At 42.6% G+C, this 20,442-nt stretch overlaps 2 protein-coding genes across 4 annotated transcripts in view; one reads left to right on the top strand and one right to left on the bottom strand.

The window, feature by feature from the left end:
• Positions 1-1,735: 1,735 nt before the first annotated feature.
• Positions 1,736-12,701, bottom strand: ankrd46a (ankyrin repeat domain 46a). Its single transcript, XM_079834739.1, has 4 exons — positions 12,575-12,701; positions 9,606-9,923; positions 4,284-4,442; positions 1,736-2,349 (listed from the first exon to the last, which is right to left on the bottom strand). Exons 2-4 carry the CDS (start codon positions 9,914-9,916, stop codon positions 2,133-2,135), a joined length of 687 nt encoding a protein of 228 aa, XP_079690865.1. The 5' UTR covers positions 9,917-9,923; positions 12,575-12,701; the 3' UTR covers positions 1,736-2,132.
• Positions 12,702-12,799: 98 nt separating this feature from the next.
• The window catches only part of atg4a (autophagy related 4A, cysteine peptidase), a 26,665-nt gene continuing 19,022 nt past the window's right edge, over positions 12,800-20,442 (top strand). The window contains exons 1-3 of one of the 3 annotated variants that reach the window (XM_079835113.1): positions 12,800-12,850; positions 13,335-13,436; positions 16,951-17,022. In XM_079835113.1, coding sequence (XP_079691239.1) covers positions 12,841-12,850; positions 13,335-13,436; positions 16,951-17,022 — 184 coding nt within the window. In that variant the 5' untranslated portion in view covers positions 12,800-12,840. Of the gene's footprint in view, positions 13,211-13,334; positions 13,437-16,950; positions 17,023-20,442 lie in introns of all 3 variants that reach the window. The other 2 variants (XM_079835112.1, XM_079835114.1) reach the window with 2 other exon arrangements.

Here is a 20,442-nt window from a genome sequence, read left to right as displayed (position 1 = left end):
AAGTGTAGTAACCATGGTTTTATTGCAGTAAAAGTTTAGTAACCATGTTTTTTGGCAAATTGATTACCATTTATAACCCCAGATCTCCTACAAATACATGGTTAATGTAGCAAAACCATGATTAAGTTGTGCTTACCATCTTTAACTACTATAAACAGTTGTTTGCAGATTTAAGACCTTTATAAGGCCAGGTAATGAAAATGTGAACATGAATTGAAGGGAACACAATATATCAGTTCACTAAATGTTTAAGGAGAAACACTTCAGAGTTTGAAAATGCATCTTCCAACAATTATCTGTCACTTTGGAATTAATTTTACTAAAAAAAAAACTTGATTCGTTTTGATCAAAATCACCACAATATGGAAATAACTTTTACTGTACCTTCTGATCAAACTGCAAAAAGTCATGTTTTTCCTCAGTGTGTTAAGACTTTTTAAGGACATTTTAAAGACCCTTTTAAAGATCTTTTAAATATCCCTTTTAAAGACATTCTAAGACCCTTTTAAGTCCCTTTTAAAGACATTCTAAGACCCTTTTAAAGACCTTTTAAATATCCCTTTAAATACCATTTTAAAGACCCTTTTAAAGACATTCTAAGAGCCTTTTAAATACATTCTAAGACCATTTTAAATACCTTTTAAATATCCATTTTAAATACCTTTTAAGTCCCTTTTAAAGACATTCTAAGACCCTTTTAAGTCCCATTTTAAAGACCTTTTAAATATCCCTTTAAATACCATTTTAAAGACCCTTTTAAAGACATTCTAAGACCCTTATAAATATCCCTTTAAAGACAAATTTAAAGACCATTTTAAAGACATTTAAAGACCCTTTTAAAGACATCTCAAGACCATTTTAAATACCTTTTAAGACCCCTTTAAAGACATTTTAAGACCCTTGACCCTTTTAAAGACATGACATTTTAAGACCCTTTTAGAGACATTCTAAGACCATTTTAAAGACCCTTTTAAATATCCCTTTAAAGACCCTTTTAATTACCTTTTAATACCCCTTTAAAGACATTCTAAGACCCTTTTAAATACATTCTAAGACCATTTTAAATACCTTTTAAATAACCATTTTAAATACCTTTTAAGTCCCCTTTTTAAGACCTTTTAAATATCCCTTTAAATACCATTTTAAAGACCCTTTTAAAGACATTCTAAGACCATTTTAAATACCTTTTAAATATCCATTTTAAATACCTTTTAAGACCCCTTTAAAGACATTCTAAGACCCTTATAAATATCCCTTTAAAGACAAATTTAAAGACCCTTTTAAAGACATTTAAAGACCCTTTTAAAGACATCTCAAGACCATTTTAAATACCTTTTAAGACCTCTTTAAAGACATTTTAAGACCCTTGACCCTTTTAAAGACATGACATTTTAAGACCCTTTTAAAGACATTCTAAGACCATTTTAAAGACCCTTTTAAATATCCCTTTAAAGACCCTTTTAATTACCTTTTAATACCCCTTTAAAGACATTCTACGACCCTTTTAAATATCCCTTTAAAGACATTTTAAGACTCTTTTCAACACCCTTTTAAAGACCTTTTAAGAAATATTTAAAACCCTTTTAAATACCTTTTTATACATTTTCAAGACCCCTTTAAGATCTTTTAAATACCTTTTTAAGACCCTTTTAAAATACCTTTTTAGATTGGTTAATTGGTTTTATTTTTAGTAAAATCGTGGTTAATTTTCGTATGGGTTTCCAAACACACAAGAGAGAGGGAACATTTTATTTAGCACATGAAAGGTCTATTTACATTAATATACAAAAAAAAAAAAAAACAGTTTTGGAGAATTTGATGTTTCCCCATTCAAAGGGATAGGAGCTGCACTTGCAAAGCCCCGAGTGAACTGTGTGAAATCACTTAAGACCTTTTAAAGACCCTTTAAGACTTGCAGAAACCCTGGTTTTATGTCTAGTAAAATCATGGTTAATTTTCGTATGGGTTTCCAAAAAATGTTTTAGCACATGAAAGATCTATTTACATTAATATACACACACAGAATGTATGGTTGAGCTTTGAAGCGTGGTTATGAAGCTAATTAAGCCAATCATGGGCTAATGAAGGATTAAAAAATCTCTGTTTGTAATGATCTTTCATCTGCCAGTGCCTCAGTGCACCAGCTCCAGCTGGTTAGATGCGAACGGTAAGACTCCGCTGACGTAATAGGCGATGCCGAGCGAGAGCAGAGCGATGACGAGGAGCAGCAGGAGCACCCTCCAGAAGCCCAGATCCTCCACAAACTCCTGCCAGGTGGTGCGGAAGCTGGACAGCACGCCGTCCCCGTGGTGGAGGTGTGGGTGGAGCAGCGAGTGGCTCTCCATGGCACTGCGGCACACACACACACACACACACACACACATCAGCCCGTCAGGAGTCAGGACACTTATCAGGTTACAGGATTAGTTCACTTTTAAATAAACTTTTGCTGATCATTTATTCACCCTCATGTCATCCAGGATGTCCATGTCTTTCTTTCTAAAGTCGAAAAGAAATTAAGCTTTTTGATGAAAACAGTCCAGGGTTTTTCTCCATATAATGGACTTCAATGGGACCCAAACGGTTCAATGTCCAAATGACAGTTTCAGTGCAGCTTCAAAGGGCTTTAAACGACACCAGATGATGAATAAGGGTCTTATCTAGCCAAACCATCAGTTTCTGAGAGAAACCCAGCAGTATTTATGCTGTTATTTTACCTCTTAACAGACGAACGTGATCATCTCTGAGCTCAGCCATAACTTCCGGAGAGTGAGGTCAAAATAGATCGTGGTCATAGATATATCGATAGTAGATGCTTCATTCTACTGATCCGTGCAGTCGCTAATGAGGCCTCTACGTATACATCTATGAACACGCTCGTATTTGACCTCACTTAGCGGAAGTTATGGCGGAGCTCAGAGACGATCAATTATAAATAGGGCCGGGACTCGATTAAAAAAATGTATCTAATTAATTAGAGGCTTTGTAATGAATTAATCGAAATTAACGCATTTTAATTGCATATAATTATTTGACCTGAGAACAGTGAGAAGTAATTTTTTTCACATGGATTTTTAGTATACCATTGAATAATGACTGAATACATAAGCTTAAAGGGTTAGTTCACCCAAAAATGAAAATTCTGTCAGTAATTACTCACCCTCATGTTGTTCCAACCATGTAAGACCTTCGTTCATCTTCGGAACATAATTTAGTATATTTTTGATGAAATCTGAGAGCTGTCTCACTCTCATATAGGCTTTCAGAGGGAATGAAACTTGATGGCCCAGAATAGTAAGTAAAAACATCATTTAAGGAGTCCAAATGACTACAGTGGCTCTGTATTAAGTCTATCATGCGACGAAAATACTTTTTGAGCGGAAAAACAACAAAAATAACGTCTTTATCACACTATTATTGTTGTTCAATTTGAGCCTCTGACGAGAGTTCGCGGGAGAGCCACGACGCATGCGCGAGAACTGAGATTACGGCGTTCTTCTTCTACTAATGCTTGACTGGCTGCTCACTCTTTCGGAGTAGGGTTAATCTGAGTTCTCGCGCATGCGTCGTGGCTCTCCCGCGAACTCTCGTCAGAGGCTCAAATTGAACAACAATAATAGTGTGATAAAGTCGTTATTTTTGTTGTTTAATACAGAGCCACTGTAGTCATTTGGACTCCTTAAATGACGTTTTTACTTACTATTCTGGGCCATCAAGTTTCATTCCCTCTGAAAGCCTATGGAGGAGTGAGACAGCTCTCAGATTTCATCAAAAATATACTAAATTATGTTCCGAAGATGAACGAAGGTCTTACATGGTTGGAACAACATGAGGGTGAGTAATTACTGACAGAATTTTCATTTTTGGGTGAACTAACCCTTTAATCAACGCGTTAAAGTCCCGTAATGAATTAATCTTAATTAACGCGTTAAAGTCCCGGCCCTAATTATAAAATAATCGATTATAAAATAACAGCATAAATCTCCCAGAAACTGATGGTTTGGCTAGATAAGACCCTTATTCATCATCTGGTGTCGTTTAAAGCCCTTTGAAGCTGCACTGAAACTGTCATTTGGACCTTGAACCGTTTGGAGCCCATTGAAGTCCATTATATGGAGAAAAACCCTGGACTGTTTTCATCAAAAAGCTTAATTTCTTTTCGACTGCAGAAAGAAAAACATGGACATCTTGGATGACAGGGGGGCGAGTAAATGATCAGCAAAAGTTGATTTAAAAGTGAACTAATCCTTTAAGCTCTGGATATATAGCGGTCAGCATCTCACCTTTCGTTCTCGGCCATGTGCATCTTCTCCAGGCTGGAGTGTGAGCTGCGGTTGAAGCCCTTCACCTCCTGCTCCTCCAGCCCCTCCAGCAGGTGCAGCGCGTCCGTGCTCACGCCCCGTCTCTTGGCCAGCACCAGTGGAGTGGCTCCGTTGTGATTGCTGGGGAAAACACACATAAATAAATGCTAGAGTTTGATGACATACTTTATCAACACTGGCCAGAGATCAACTTAAAGGGTTAGTTCAGCCAAAAATGAAAATTCTGTCATTAATTTCTCACCCTCATGTCGTTGGACACCCGTCAGACCTCCGTTCATCTTCAGACACAAATGAAGATATTTTAGTGTAAAGCTGATGCTGAGAAAGGCTTCAGATAGGCCTCCATTGGCATTCAGTACATTCACACTCACAAGACCCATAAAAGGCACTAAAAACGTCGTTACAAAGTCCATCTCACCACAGTGACTCTACAATAATTTTACGATGCGACGACAATAGTTTTTGTGCGCAAAAAAAATCTAAATAACGCCTTTATCCAGCTTGTTCTTGTCTTCCGTGTATCTCCACGACGCATGCGCGAGAATATGACGTAGCGTCGGCGTTCGGGAATCCATGAAATGCACACTTTAGCCCCATTTTGAGAACTACGCCGAGACCTAAAGCACGATCAATGTAGAATTCAACAGCTGAGACACGCGCGTCTTCCTCTGCTTGTACACAAATCTCTTCTGGGTCATGTGTCCGAACGCCGGATCTGCGTCATATTCTCGCGCATGCGTCGTGGAGGCACACACGGAAGACAAGAACAAGCTGGATAAAGGTGTTATTTAGATTTTTTTTTGCGCACAAAAACTATTGTCGTCGCATCGTCAAATGATTGTAGAGTCACTGTGGTGAGATGGACTTTGTAACGACGTTTTTAGTGTCTTTTATGGGTCTTGTGAGTGTAAATGTACTGAATGCCAATGGAGGCCTATCTGAAGCCTTTCTCAGCATCAGCTTTACACTAAAATATCTTCATTTGTGTCTGAAGATGAACGGAGGTCTGACGGGTGTCCAACCACATGAGGGTGAGGAATTAATGACAGAATTTACATTTTTGGGTGAACTAACCCTTTAACAGACCTCCAGACAATCAACACTATGAATATTCCCATAGACTTTCATTGAGGGGGTCAAAACTTATGGAGTTTTTTAAGCTGTCTATCACTAGCAAAGCTCAATGACTGTCATAGAACACGCTGAAACATGCTAATCATGCTAGTAATGTGCTAATCATTGTAGCAACATGCAACCAGCATGTTAAAAATGTGCTAAATCATGCTAATAACATGGTAATCATGCTATCAACATACTAGAAATGTGCTAAATCATGCTACCAACATGGTAAAAATGCAAGAAACATGCAAACTATGTTCACCCAAAAATAAAAACTCTGTCATCATTTACTCGCCCTCAAGTTGGTCCAAACCTGTATGAGTTTCTTTGTTCTGCCGAACACAAAATAAGATATTTTAAAGAATGTTTGTAACAAAACAGAGAGAGCAACCATTGACTATCATAGTATTTTTTCCCCTACTATGGTAGTCAATGGTTGCTCTCTCTGCTTGGTTACAAACATTCTTCTAAATATCTTCTTTTGTGTTCAGCAGAACAAAGAAACTCATACAGGTTTGGACCAACTTGAGGGCGAGTAAATGATGACAGAATTTTTATTTTTGGGTGAACTATCCCTTTAAATCATGTAAAAAAATATGTTAATCATGACAACATGCTAAATCATGCTACCAACATACTAGCAAATGGAGAAACCCCAAGAAAAGTTGGTTAAGAACCAGAATCTTAAAGGATATTAAAGGGGTGATGAACTGAGAAATCAACTTTCCCTTGAGCTTTTGATATATAAAAGGTCATGGTAATATAAGAATATCCTGTAAGTTTCAGAGCTGAAAACTTCCTTGTTAGTCAAAGAAAAGCTTTTATTGACACCAGACCCAGAAAACGAGAGTGAGTATGTCCGCGCGAGTGAGTGAGTGAGTGTGTCCGCGCGAGTGAGTGTGTCCGCGCGAGTGAGTGAGTGAGTGAGTGTGTCCGCGCGAGTGAGTGTGTCCGCGCGAGTGAGTGAGTGAGTGAGTGTGTCTGCGCGAGTGAGTGTGTCCGCGCGAGTGAGTGAGTGTGTCCGCGCGAGTGAGTGAGTGAGTGCGTCCGCGCGAGTGAGTGAGTGAGTGCGTCCGCGCGAGTGAGTGAGTGAGTGCGTCCGCGCGAGTGAGTGAGTGAGTGCGTGCGCGAGTGAGTGAGTGAGTGAGTGTGTCCGCGCGAGTGAGTGAGTGTGTCCGCGCGAGTGAGTGAGTGTGTCCGCGCGAGTGAGTGAGTGTGTCCGCGCGAGTGAGTGAGTGTGTCCGCGCGAGTGAGTGAGTGTGTCCGCGCGAGTGAGTGAGTGTGTCCGCGCGAGTGAGTGAGTGTGTCCGCGCGAGTGAGTGAGTGTGTCCGCGCGAGTGAGTGAGTGTGTCCGCGCGAGTGAGTGAGTGTGTCCGCGCGAGTGAGTGAGTGTGTCCGCGCGAGTGTGTCCGCGCGAGTGAGTGAGTGTGTCCGCGCGAGTGAGTGAGTGAGTGTGTCCGCGCGAGTGAGTGAGTGTGTGTGTCCGCGCGAGTGAGTGAGTGTGTGTGTCCGCGCGAGTGAGTGAGTGTGTCCGCGCGAGTGAGTGAGTGTGTCCGCGCGAGTGAGTGAGTGTGTCCGCGGGAGTGAGTGAGTGTGTCCGCGCGAGTGAGTGAGTGTGTCCTCGCGAGTGAGTGAGTGTGTCCGCGCGAGTGAGTGAGTGTGTCCGCGCGAGTGAGTGAGTGTGTCCGCGCGAGTGTGTCCGCGCGAGTGAGTGAGTGTGTCCGCGCGAGTGAGTGAGTGTGTGTGTCCGCGCGAGTGAGTGAGTGTGTGTGTCCGCGCGAGTGAGTGAGTGTGTCCGCGCGAGTGAGTGAGTGAGTGTGTCCGCGCGAGTGAGTGAGTGTGTCCGCGCGAGTGAGTGAGTTTGTCCGCGGGAGTGAGTGAGTGTGTCCGCGCGAGTGAGTGAGTGTGTCCGCGCGAGTGTGTCCGCGCGAGTGAGTGAGTGTGTCCGCGCGAGTGAGTGAGTGTGTGTGTCCGCGCGAGTGAGTGAGTGTGTGTGTCCGCGCGAGTGAGTGTGTCCGCGCGAGTGAGTGAGTGTGTCCGCGCGAGTGAGTGAGTTTGTCCGCGGGAGTGAGTGAGTTTGTCCGCGGGAGTGAGTGAGTGTGTCCGCGCGAGTGAGTGAGTGTGTCCTCGCGAGTGAGTGAGTGTGTGTGTCCTCGCGGGTGAGTGAGTTTGTCCGCGGGAGTGAGTGAGTGTGTGTGTCCGCGCGAGTGAGTGAGTGTGTGTGTCCGCGCGAGTGAGTGAGTGTGTGTGTCCGCGCGAGTGAGCGAGTGTGTGTGTCCGCGCGAGTGAGCGAGTGTGTGTGTCCGCGCGAGTGAGCGAGTGTGTGTGTCCGCGCGAGTGAGCGAGTGTGTGTGTCCGCGCGAGTGTGTGTGTCCGCGCGAGTGAGCGAGTGTGTGTGTCCGCGCGAGTGAGCGAGTGTGTGTGTCCGCGCGAGTGAGCGAGTGTGTGTGTCCGCGCGAGTGAGCGAGTGTGTGTGTCCGCGCGAGTGAGCGAGTGTGTGTGTCCGCGCGAGTGAGCGAGTGTGTGTGTCCGCGCGAGTGAGCGAGTGTGTGTGTCCGCGCGAGTGAGCGAGTGTGTGTGTCCGCGCGAGTGAGCGAGTGTGTGTGTCCGCGCGAGTGAGCGAGTGTGTGTGTCCGCGCGAGTGAGCGAGTGTGTGTGTCCGCGCGAGTGAGCGAGTGTGTCCGCGCGAGTGAGCGAGTGTGTCCGCGCGAGTGAGCGAGTGTGTCCGCGCGAGTGAGCGAGTGTGTCCGCGCGAGTGAGCGAGTGTGTCCGCGCGAGTGAGCGAGTGTGTCCGCGCGAGTGAGCGAGTGTGTCCGCGCGAGTGAGCCCGCGCGAGTGTGTCCGCGCGAGTGAGCCCGCGCGAGTGTGTCCGCGCGAGTGTGTCCGCGCGAGTGTGTCCGCGCGAGTGTGTCCGCGCGAGTGAGCGAGTGTGTCCGCGCGAGTGAGCGAGTGTGTCCGCGCGAGTGAGCGAGTGTGTCCGCGCGAGTGTGTCCGCGCGAGTGAGCGAGTGTGTCCGCGCGAGTGAGCGAGTGTGTCCGCGCGAGTGAGCGAGTGTGTCCGCGCGAGTGAGCGAGTGTGTCCGCGCGAGTGAGCGAGTGTGTCCGCGCGAGTGAGCGAGTGTGTCCGCGCGAGTGAGCGAGTGTGTCCGCGCGAGTGAGCGAGTGTGTCCGCGCGAGTGAGCGAGTGTGTCCGCGCGAGTGAGCGAGTGTGTCCGCGCGAGTGAGCGAGTGTGTCCGCGCGAGTGAGCGAGTGTGTCCGCGCGAGTGAGCGAGTGTGTCCGCGCGAGTGAGCCCGCGCGAGTGAGCCCGCGCGAGTGTGTCCGCGCGAGTGAGCCCGCGCGAGTGTGTCCGCGCGAGTGAGCCCGCGCGAGTGTGTCCGCGCGAGTGTGTCCGCGCGAGTGTGTCCGCGCGAGTGTGTCCGCGCGAGTGAGCGAGTGTGTCCGCGCGAGTGAGCGAGTGTGTCCTCGCGAGTGAGCGAGTGTGTCCTCGCGAGTGAGTGAGTGTGTCCGCGCGAGTGAGTGAGTGAGTGTGTCCACGCGAGTGAGTGAGTGAGTGTGTCCGCGCGAGTGAGCGAGTGTGTGTGTCCGCGCGAGTGAGCGAGTGTGTCCGCGCGAGTGAGCGAGTGTGTCCGTGCGAGTGAGCGAGTGTGTCCGCGCGAGTGAGTGAGTGTGTCCGTGCGAGTGAGTGTGTCCGCGAGTGTGTGTGTGTGAGTGAGTGAGTGTGTGTGTCCGCGAGTGTGTGTGTGTGTGTGTCTGTGTCCTGATATTTTGTGAAATATTAGGACACAAATGTGTATAATGACATGGGTATTACAAAAAGAGGGTGAAATATGAGGACGTTCCCCATGTCCTCACTTTTCAAAATGCTTATAAATCACAGAATGAGGTTTTTTTCACAGAAAGTGAACTGCACAGTCTCCTGTGATGGGTAGGTTTAGGGGTAGGGGCAGTGTGTGTGGGAGTGTGTGATGGGTAAGTTTAGGGGCAGGGGCAGTGTGTGTGTGTGTGTGTGATGGGTAGGTTTAGGGGTAGGGGCAGTGTGTGTGTGTGTGTGTGTGTCCGCGTGAGTGAGTGAGTGTGTGTGTCCGTGCAAGTTTGACTGGTACTTGTGTACACCTATAGCATGTAAAAGAACCATCATATGTATAAGGGAAACATCCACTGACCAGATGTCAATCTTGAGGCCGTTGGTCACCAGGAACTGGATGGTGTCCACATGTCCACACATGTGCAGGGCGGTGTTGCCCTGGGCGTCCGTGGCCAGCAGATCCGCCCCGAACTTATGCAGCAGGCAGCAGATCTCCACATTCCCCCGCGCGGCCCCCAGGTGCAGCCCGGTGCGCCCGCGGCAGTCCCGCGTGTTGGGGTCGAACCCGGACTCCAGGAGCCGCTTGGTGTGCGCCAGATCCCCGTCGATGCAGGCCTGCAGCAGAGGCACTGTGGTCTGAAGAGAGTCGCTGATGAAGACGTACGACATTCTGCACCTGAGGACGGGAAAATCAGTTCTGGGACATCACTTACATCTCATTTTATAATATTTCTGCAGTTATTGGGACCTCATATTCATGGACAGTCGCATTACAAGTAGGGTTCGACTGATATGGATTTTTTAGTGCCGATACCGATTTTTTTTCATCAGTTTTAACCGATGAGCGATACGAGCTGCCGATTTTCTTGAGCCGATATTTGGAGCCGATACTGCCTCAATTTACAACATAAAAATGACACAATGATCATGATGATAATTTAAAATGTACAATTTTAAAAAAGGAACATTTATTGAACTAAAAAAACTATATTTAACAAATACAGGTGAGGTGGAACAAGAAAAAAAAGAGTTCAGTGGTGAAAATAAATATTTAAGCATAAATAAAATAATTACACTATTGCGCACAGTATCAACAAGCAAGCAGCATAATAAAGTGCACACTGACTGTACTATACTAAACTATTTACAACCTAGTCATTTAATGCTTACACTCTAAAAAAATAACCCAAGTTGGGTTGAATATGGACTAACCCAGCAATTGGGTTGTTTTGACCCAGCGGTTGGGTTAAATGTTTGCTTAAAACAACCCAATTGCTGGGTTAAAACAACCAATTGATGTGTCAGTCCATTTTCAACCCAACTTGGGTTATTTTTAACCCAGCATTGTTTAGAGTGTAGGTGCACTTCCCTTAATCTCTTGTAGAGCAACACCAGCGGTAATTCAGGAAAAAATCTCCCAATGCTCCACGTGAAACTTCAGTCTTTCCACCTTTTACCATCGTGTCAATTCTCAATTGATTTTGATTAATATGCGCGAGGGAGAGCAAGACAGTGTGAAGACGGTGAGAGCTGCCCTGTGGACGCCTGTCTGGAAATAATGCAGGGGAAAAATCGGCCGATACACTTAAAAATCGCAAATAACGGCCCGATATATCGGTCTAACACTAATTACAAGTAACTTGAGTTACGTAATAATATTACTTTTTCCAAGTAACTAGTAAAGTAACGCATTACTTTTCAAATTTACAGCAAAATATCTGAGTTACTTTTTCAAAAAAGTTACTTTTTCACATTAGTTTGACTGACAGCTCTCCTGCCCCCATGATGAGAATAAAATAAGTGCAGAGGCGTGTGTGTGTGTGTGTGTGTGTGTGTGTGTGTGTGTGTGTGTGTGTGTGTGTGTGTGTGTGTGTGAACATGATGGTTATTGTAGTTCTAGACTAAATGTGAGCATTGATTCATCTCACTTGCACAATAAAGATTCTGTACTCCTCAAAATGAATAAAATCAGTCAAATGCTAAATCAGAGTACTAACAAACCGCCAATAATTAAATGTTAAATAAAACAACTATTTTTATGCATAATCTACCTTTATATTTAATTTGCCAATGTCTTGCTTCTGACCTTTGATGATGAAAATTACTAGATTTTTTGTTTTTATTGGTAAAACTTTTTTCTCTTGCGTCCTCTTCTCCATTATCCAGAGCTGCGCCCTCTAGTGTTCATGCGGGAATCTGCATTTTTACCTCAGCCTGGGGCTTATTATTTAAATTTTGGTATGAAGATTTACAAAAATATAACTTTTTTTTGTTATAAAAAACCCCAAAAACAAGCCCAGCCCAGGTGAGAAAAAGTAACGCAAAAGTAACGTAACACATTACTTTTCTTAAAAAGTAACTAAGTAACTCAACTTTTACTTTTCAAAGTAACTTTCCCCAACACTGTTCATTGAAAAGGTGTGGTTTAACATCTTTTGATATTTAGTTTAATCCCCATTAAACTCTCTGTGCATTTCAACCAACATTTAGATACACATAAACAAACTCAAGGCTTCATTTAAACAAATAAAATATGAATTAGCCCTATAAATCAATAAAACTATTTTACTATTTGACATTATGATATCAAACTAAGAGTAAAATGTTAAAACATATATATCCAATTTATTGTACAAGGCTCTGTTTTTGGAATTCATATGTTTTATAATAATTTTGGAACTTTAAATGCATGCAAAAATACATTCAAACTAAATGTAAAATACTCAATTCCTGGTCATTTTTTTTTTTATATAACTTGTTTTTCAGATTATTAATAGGGTATTTTTATAAAATACTAATAATTAAAAAAACGAAATTTTATATTAAAAAATAGATTAATAATCTGAAAAGCAAGCCTTGAGCAACATGGAGGAAATTATGAAAGAAGATTATCCATATTTACAGTTACTGATAGATAGCAGAGTATAGTATATGTAGAAACAGTGAATGCTAGACCATTATCTTTATAATTCCTTTATAATCTTTCTGGAGTTATTATTTGACCTCACATTAATAGACAATGTGTATTTTAACAATAATTTAATACACGGTCATGAATGAACTGCAAATAGTTACTCAAAAACGCCTACCTAAAGACAAGTACATAAATGAACATTAAATCTATGCTTAGCAAGTGTTTATAATGGATAAAGGTTATTAAATTAAGATGGGAAATGTAATTTAGATGATCAAACTAAACGAATGATTAAAAAGCTAGCGGACTAGCTTTGTCAAGCTAGCATGTAAACCAACAAAAACAAACAAAACACACGACTGTAACCAATAATACCAACTCGCTTTATAACGCTAAAGACGATGAATCAATACCTCAGAGTGATGTCTCGAGGGTATCTTATAAAATCCGCTGCTTTCCCGGCCTCTGTTGTGGGAAAATAGAAATGACGTAAAAAGATGGACGGAAAAATAAACTACAAGCCCCAGTATTTGTTATGATAAGACTCGACTTCCGCGTCTCAGCCTCTAAACCTGGTCATTGTAGTTTTTATGGCACCGCCGACTGATGGAACGACTCGGACTTGGACTGCGTTACCCACAGTGCACCGCGATGTATTTGTATCCGATGACGGCCGAGGATGGAGGCAGGTAGGGAAATTATGGTTAATAAAAACACGAAATTGTTCTGCAATCTAACGATTCATTACCATGTCCAGGTGACGTCTTAAGTTAGAAAACCGTCGAGAAAAGTCTAGTAAGATCCGCTTGGGATTCTCCCAGAGGACATTTCGTAACTGAGTTTCAAGTTTTCTCATTGTTCTATATTGGCCTGTGTATCTTTGACTTACAAATTCAGACAAATAGAGTTTGTATATTCCACAAGCCCGTGTTGTTGTTGTTCACAGTGAGCATTGACATTAAATTACCATGGTGATACCATGTTTGTGGACATATACCATGTTTTGTTGACATGTACCATGGTGGGATTCAAGTACCTCGAAGTCCCAAGTAAACACAATATGAACATGTCATTTTTATGGTGTTATCATTGCTTTATCGGGATTTCCGGGTGGCAGAAAGTGCAAGTAATGCATGTTGACTGTGTGTCGCAACTCTATCGTGTCTATTCCAGTTCTAGCCAAGTATGAGAATCAGTTTTCCGAGTATCTAGAAGACCTGCCGGAAGCAGACGAGCCAGTGTGGATCCTGGGAGAATGTTACCATGTTAAAACAAGTAAGACATGCCACAATTCATAATGCATAATACCCAAAAAAATTAAAATTATCCCATGATTTACTCTCCCTCAAGCCATCCTAGGTGTATATGACTTCTTTCAGACGAATACAATCATAGTTATATTAATAATATCCTGGCTCTTCCAAGCTTTATAATGGTAGTGAATGGGGGTCGAGATTTTGAAGCCCCAAAAACATACATCATAATAAAATAAACCTCTGCAGTGTCAAAATAAAAGTCCCGCTCACAACACTTAAAGGCACAATATGTAAGTTTTTTTGGATTAAAATATCCAAAATCCACTAGAACAGTGTCATATATTTATACTTGTGTACTTACATTATCCGAAATGTTTCCAAGAACGTTTAAATCCAGAGAAATAAGCGTGGAAACACTAGCGCCGCTTTAATATCTGATGTGTTTTATTCGACACTGTTTGGATCATTGATGGACAGAAACTAATGATTGTTCTCCGGCTCAAGATAATCTTTACAAATTAATTCAAAATGTATACATTTTGAAGCCTAAATAAAGCCGTCAGATATAAAATGCTAACGGTAGGCTATAAACGGACTACAGCACACCATGGTCGCGGATCAACGTCATCATCAAGCTTCCTCAAACTTTATTTAAAAAAACACGCTCGCTCATTATGATCTGCGCTGTGTATGAACACTTATCCACTTTTTCATGAGAAATATTGCCCATTCGATTTTTCCAAAAATGTTAGAAACTAATTTTGTTTATGTGTGCCTCTCTGAGATTTATATATTTTTTTCAGACAATATGATTATCACTGTGATAACATTAAATGACATGAAACACAATCCAGTCTCTTTTTGTTAAATGCAAGTTTATGTTTGATCAATAATACAAAAGTATAAGTAAAATGTATAATAAGCTATACATTAAATAAAGCAAACAATGCAGTCAAACATTCAAAGTCAGTGCTAGCCGGCTAACTTACAACGGTAACGTACAGTTATAGCCTAAAAGTAATGAAACTTCACTTTGCCCTCAGCCTAAACGATTTGCCAGGGAACAAATTATAGATCCATGAGAGCAAATATGGGCCGTTAAATCTCCACAAGACGAATTATAGCTGGAGACGCCACAGAGACATCAGAGCCAGCGGCAGGCGGCAGAAGGACTAGCCGAGGAAAGTCTACTCTCGCCGGCTAAACAAGCGCGGAACGCCGCTGCTGGAGCTCACAACTCCGAAAACACCAGATAAAATGTTCAAATAGGCACTCTTTATATAAATAAACCACAGATTTGAGCTTTAAACAACTACATTATCGACTGAAAAGTCTTAAAACTAAGTTTTGTCACACATTAACAGTAGATTTTAACACAAAAAGACGTGTAAACACAGCCCATGTCAGCCATTTCTCAACGAGACGAGCCGCTGGCAGAAGCCCCGCCCATGAGGCGAATTTGCGTCTGTTGTGAAGTGAATGTCACGCGCGTATGAAGCGAGTAAACTCAAAATGTTCAAGCGTCCAACTTCGCACGAATAGCGCGATTTATTCACGCCACATAAGTTCTTCATTCTTAGGCTGAAACGCGGGCTAGTGAGAGATTGCCTGTTTGTCACGATGACGTCTAAAGTCCCCGCCAAAGGATGTAGTCCCTTTTAGCAACTTGTTAGCAACCACCATTTTTAAGACACAATAAAGTTTAAAAAAATCACAAGCAGGTTTTAACTAATGTGTTTTATGTCATAGATCAAAACGTGAAAATATTTAGAGGCTTTGTTAACCACAGACCTTATTTCAGGCGATTTAGCAAAAACCCATTCAAAAACCCCATAGACTTTAGGGCGAGGGAACCGGAAGGGCTAAAATGCTAACTCACTACCGCGTTTTGGCCTACAAAGTGACGTCATAACTTCGGCACTCTATTTACGTGCTTGCCAAAACCATAGACATATAATGTCCCATTCACACACTTTCGCTAACTGTAAAGCAGCATTAGCAGCTCATCTTCTTCTTTGTCTACTAACTACTTCTTCGTCGTATCAATGTGTGCGCGGCAAGACCGTTTTGTGTTTGAGCGCCACCAAGTGGTGTTTTACGGTCACTTCAGCAGCTCCAGGACGTGATCTCATTGGTCAGCCAGTTTTTAACATGCCGCGTCAAAATAAAAAAACAAACCCGAGGCGTTTTTTAAAAAATGACGCTTTTACGCCTGGCGTTTTGCGCATCGGTGTGCACACTCACATTGGCGCCCTTTGTTAAACGTCGCAGAGCAAACGCACAGAGTAGCATTATAACATCACTTTAACACACTCACATGTGTGTGATATGATAAAACGGTGCTACGTTACACACACACACACACGAGCAGAAGCGGAAGTGCTCGCGGTAGAATAAAAGCTTTTTGAATAAGAAAAATGTTTTGAATAAGAGTAGCCTGACGTCATCATACTCAATTCTAGTCAGAATATGAGTCTGATCTGCTCCGTTGGGCTGTGATTATGGGGCGTGTTTCAACCCAACCAGGAAAGACCTCAATTGGATAGACCTACAACCAATCAGAGCAAAGGAGCGACGCATAACATTAGTTGTCAAATGTCAACAGAACTCAACTGACCTGTATTGCCAAGTCTGCGGGTTGAAGCGACCCCGATTATGTGATATACAGACCCAGGAATGCACATTTTAGCAGTTAGCCCTACCAAAATAACACATATTTTACCCCCCAAATGCCCCCCCCCGGAAAGCTATTGGGCTTGTTTTTGGCTAGTTTTGAGTAGCAATTGGGCGGGTTTTGTTGTAAAAACTTGGCAACCCTGTCTGCACACACGCTGGAATAAGTAACGTTAAAAGAAGAAGATGAGTGTAATCTTTGCCGGTGTTGTAAAAAATTATTTAAGGAGACACAGAGTACTTACTTACCAACACGATCATCATTTCTGAGAGAAATAGTAAAGGTGAATGCATATAAAAACTAGTTCTCCGTTTAGGATTAGAACAAATTCAACCCAAGCGCCTTTGATGACGTGGATGATTACGTTACTGTTGATCATCTGTCCATCATCGTCTAAAGCCCGCCCTGACAATTTCATTGGTCCGAACAGTTTCTGTTCAGGCATAATTATTCCTCTACGGATCAAGTCCAGACCGAACTGCCCGAGTTAAAATGTTGTGGACGGGGCTAAGTTCGGCTGGCATCCAGGCTAGAATAAGAGACCTCTAGTGGTGAAAAAATACATATTGTGCCTTTAAAGGAACACGCCACTATTTCTGGAAAATATATAGGAAAAATATAAAAACTCTTTGGTCATTTTGAGCGAGATGCTAACGGTCTAATCAGATTCAATGATCTATGCTAAGCTATGCTAAAAGTGCTACCGCCAGACCCAGAAATCGGCTGAATGGATTCAAAAACGGTCAAACTCAACGGTTTAACTCTAGGGGAGACGGAAAATGAGCCTATTTTCAAAAATAGTGACGTATTCAAAACATTTATAAACTAATATTTGGTTTGATCATTTTATCTCTTCCAGGGAAATCAGAGCTGCTCTCGGATGTGCGATCACGACTGTGGTTCACATACAGGAAAAAGTTTTCTCCCATTGGTAAGTGGCAAGAAAACTAGCCTAACTCAACCCTAAAGAAGTGGAGCTGATCATATTAGCACTCAAAGGGGTCATGAACTGCATTGTTTGATAATGTTTCCTGGGGTGCACATACACTCACCTAAAGGATTATTAGGAACACCTGTTCAATTTCTCATTAATGCAATTATCTAATCAACCAATCACATGGCAGTTGCTTCAATGCATTTAGGGGTGTGGTTCTGGTCAAGACAATCTCCTGAACTCCACACTGAATCAGGGTGTCCGCGGGGTTGTAAAAGGTAGTAAATGAAATTAGACAAAATTAAGGGCATTAAAAAGTAGTAAACGTCATCTGACGAGGTATTAAATTTTCGAGCCCAATTTTTTTTAGATACATTTTCAATTTGTGTTTGTAGTACAGTTTGTAGTAAAGTACAGGCCTTTTTTTTTCTAAAATTCGCGTGGATTTATTTATATGTTGAGAGTAGGACCTGCGCGATATCATGTGAGGTGGTTCATTCGCGCGCGCGCGCTGAAACAAACCGGTACCCGGCTGGCTTGCTGGCAAACATGTACGCGAGCTCGCTTCCATTCAGTAAGTAAAGCATGGGGAAATGCAAGTTGTCGGACCTCTGGCTGGAGGACTCACGATTTAAAGACTGGCTTAGGCCAGTAGTTTGCAACAGCCGCGAGGCTTATTGCCACGTTTGCAAGAAGACAATTAATATAACCTGGGTGGGGGTGAATGGCGTCAAATCGCAAATGTAACGTAATCATATAGCAGCCACCAAGCTCGCGCGGACGTAGCGAGCAGCTTCCCATATCAATGTTCTGCGCTACGCTACGGATGCATCAACGACCTCAACCTCCACTGCTTTGCCCTCAACCCCGACTGCTCCACTGCAGTCAGCAGTAGCGCTAGTCCTAGCAGCTTCATCAACAGGTGCGTGACAGACGTCAGACAGCAGACGCTATGCCCTATCACCACCGCTACACCAGAGCTGAGGGGCTGAGGTGTTTAGACCTTGCAACTAAACACCACTCTTTATATTTGAGCGATGGCATTGAAGAGCTGTTTTGAAATATGCAAGTTGCTTAAAGCTGGGCATACACTGCGATTTCAGCAAGCTTATCTCCTCACACTGTACGGGTAGATCGCATGCGATGTAAAGCCAAAGCTCACGGTTTATGTGCTCACACCATGGCTCGGATCGTCGAGCGCGACTTGTCTGCTCACTATACGAGTGAAATATGCGCGAAAAACCTATAACAGAGAGATAGCCTATCAAATTCATCAGCTATCGATATCAAGAGGATTTAGCATTCACAATTTATGTATATAAATGATTATTATTATTATTAGGGTAGGCCTACTTTTATTATTAAATTGATATTACATTTAATTTGCCCCCGTGATAACTTCATAATGCATCAATGCATAACCGACGCTGCATAATAAAAGAATAGATAGATTAGCTTACTCGTCATTATTTGAATACATTTTGTCCAATTAAACAAGGAATTATAGGCCTATAATTAAAATGATTATCAGTCTATATGTCAGAACACTACAATAATATCAGTATTATCAGAAAGTAAGAGCAGCTTTATTTCAAAAACAACTTGTTTAACACGAAATGGGCCTATACTGCTCTTCTAATTTGTTTCACAATATGGGCCACAAGAGAAATATTAAGAATATAAATTCAGACAGTTATAGGCTATACGTTATCAGCATACGTTAAAGTAGATTTATATAAATAACGAGATATCTCTTGTCTCTTTGAGAATATGCGCCGAAAGCTTGTCAGATTTTACTTTCACTTTCTGTAGTGAATAATTGACCAGGTTTGAGACTTCACCGACTCTCGCGCACATTGCGTTTTTGTGTGATATCCACTGACTCGCCTTCATGATTTAAAACGAAAAAGAAAGAAAATCTATATTGCGCCGTGAAAATTGCTCTCGTTTCCCTCTGTACACTGCACAAACTATGAAGAAGATGTCTCCTTCCTCTTCTGTCTTTATTTCTATTCTCATCTCTGTGGGCAGTTGATGTTAAGTTATAATGACCTTGTTACATTGTGATGCAATATGTTATTCCATTTGGAAAGATATTTCATTTACGCTACTATAGTTGTAGCTTGAAGTCGCGCTGGTATTAAAAAATATTTTTAAGGTATTAAAAAAGGTAGTAAAAGGTATTAAATTCAACTTAAGAAGTTCTGTATATACCCTGTGAATGTCAGAATGGGAAAGAAAGGTGATTTAAGCAATTTTGAGCGTGGCATGGTTGTTGGTGCCAGACGGGCCGGTCTGAGTATTTCTCAATCTGCTCAGTTACTGGGATTTTCACACACAACCATTTCTAGGGTTTACAAAGAATGGTGTGAAAAGGGAAAAACATCCAGTATGCGGCAGTCCTGTGGGAGAAAATGCCTTGTTGATGCTAGAGGTCAGAGGAGAATGGGCCGACTGATTCAAGCTGATAGAAGAGCAACTTTGACTGAAATAGCCACTCGTTACAACCGAGGTATGCAGCAAAGCATTTGTGAAGCCACAACACACACAACCTTGAGGCGGATGGGCTACAACAGCAGAAGACCCCACCGGGTACCACTCATCTCCACTACAAATAGGAAAAAGAGGCGACAATTTGCACAAGCTCACCAAAATTGGACAGTTGAAGACTGGAAAAATGTTGCCTGGTCTGATGAGTCTCGATTTCTGTTGAGACGTTCAGATGGTAGAGTCAGAATTTGGCATAAACAGAATGAGAACATGGATCCATCATGCCTTGTTACCACTGTGCAGGCTGGTGGTGGTGGTGTAATGGTGTGGGGGATGTTTTCTTGGCACACTTTAGGCCCCTTAGTGCCAATTGGGCATGGTTTAAATGCCACGGCCTACCTGAGCATTGTTTCTGACCATGTCCATCCCTTTATGAGCACCATGTCCCCATCCTCTGATGGCTACTTCCAGCAGGATAATGCACCGTCACAAAGCTCCAATCATTTCAAATTGGTTTCTTGAACATGACAATGAGTTCACTGAACTAAAATGGCCCCCACATTCACCAGATCTCAACCCAATAGAGCATCTTTGGGATGTGCTGGAACGGGAGCTTCGTGCCCTGGATGTGCATCCCACAAATCTCCATCAACTGCAAGATGCTCTCCTATCAATATGGGCCAACATTTCTAAAGAATGCTTTCAGCACCTTGTTGAGTCAATGCCACATAGAATTAAGGCAGTTCTGAAGGCGAAAGGGGGTCAAACACAGTATTAGTATGAGTTCCTAATAATCCTGTAGGTGAGTGTATAATGTTAGTATGATGTTTACATTAAAAATTGTCATCATTTAGAAATAAAAGGCATTTTTCCTTCCCGGTTTTGAATACTCAGTTTGAAGGGGCGTGTCTGCTGTGAGACTTCAAT

This window comes from Gobio gobio, assembly GCF_949357685.1.
Source record: "Gobio gobio genome assembly, chromosome: 14".
NCBI lineage: Eukaryota > Metazoa > Chordata > Actinopteri > Cypriniformes > Gobionidae > Gobio > Gobio gobio.
This window is presented reverse-complemented; position numbering and strand designations above follow the sequence as displayed.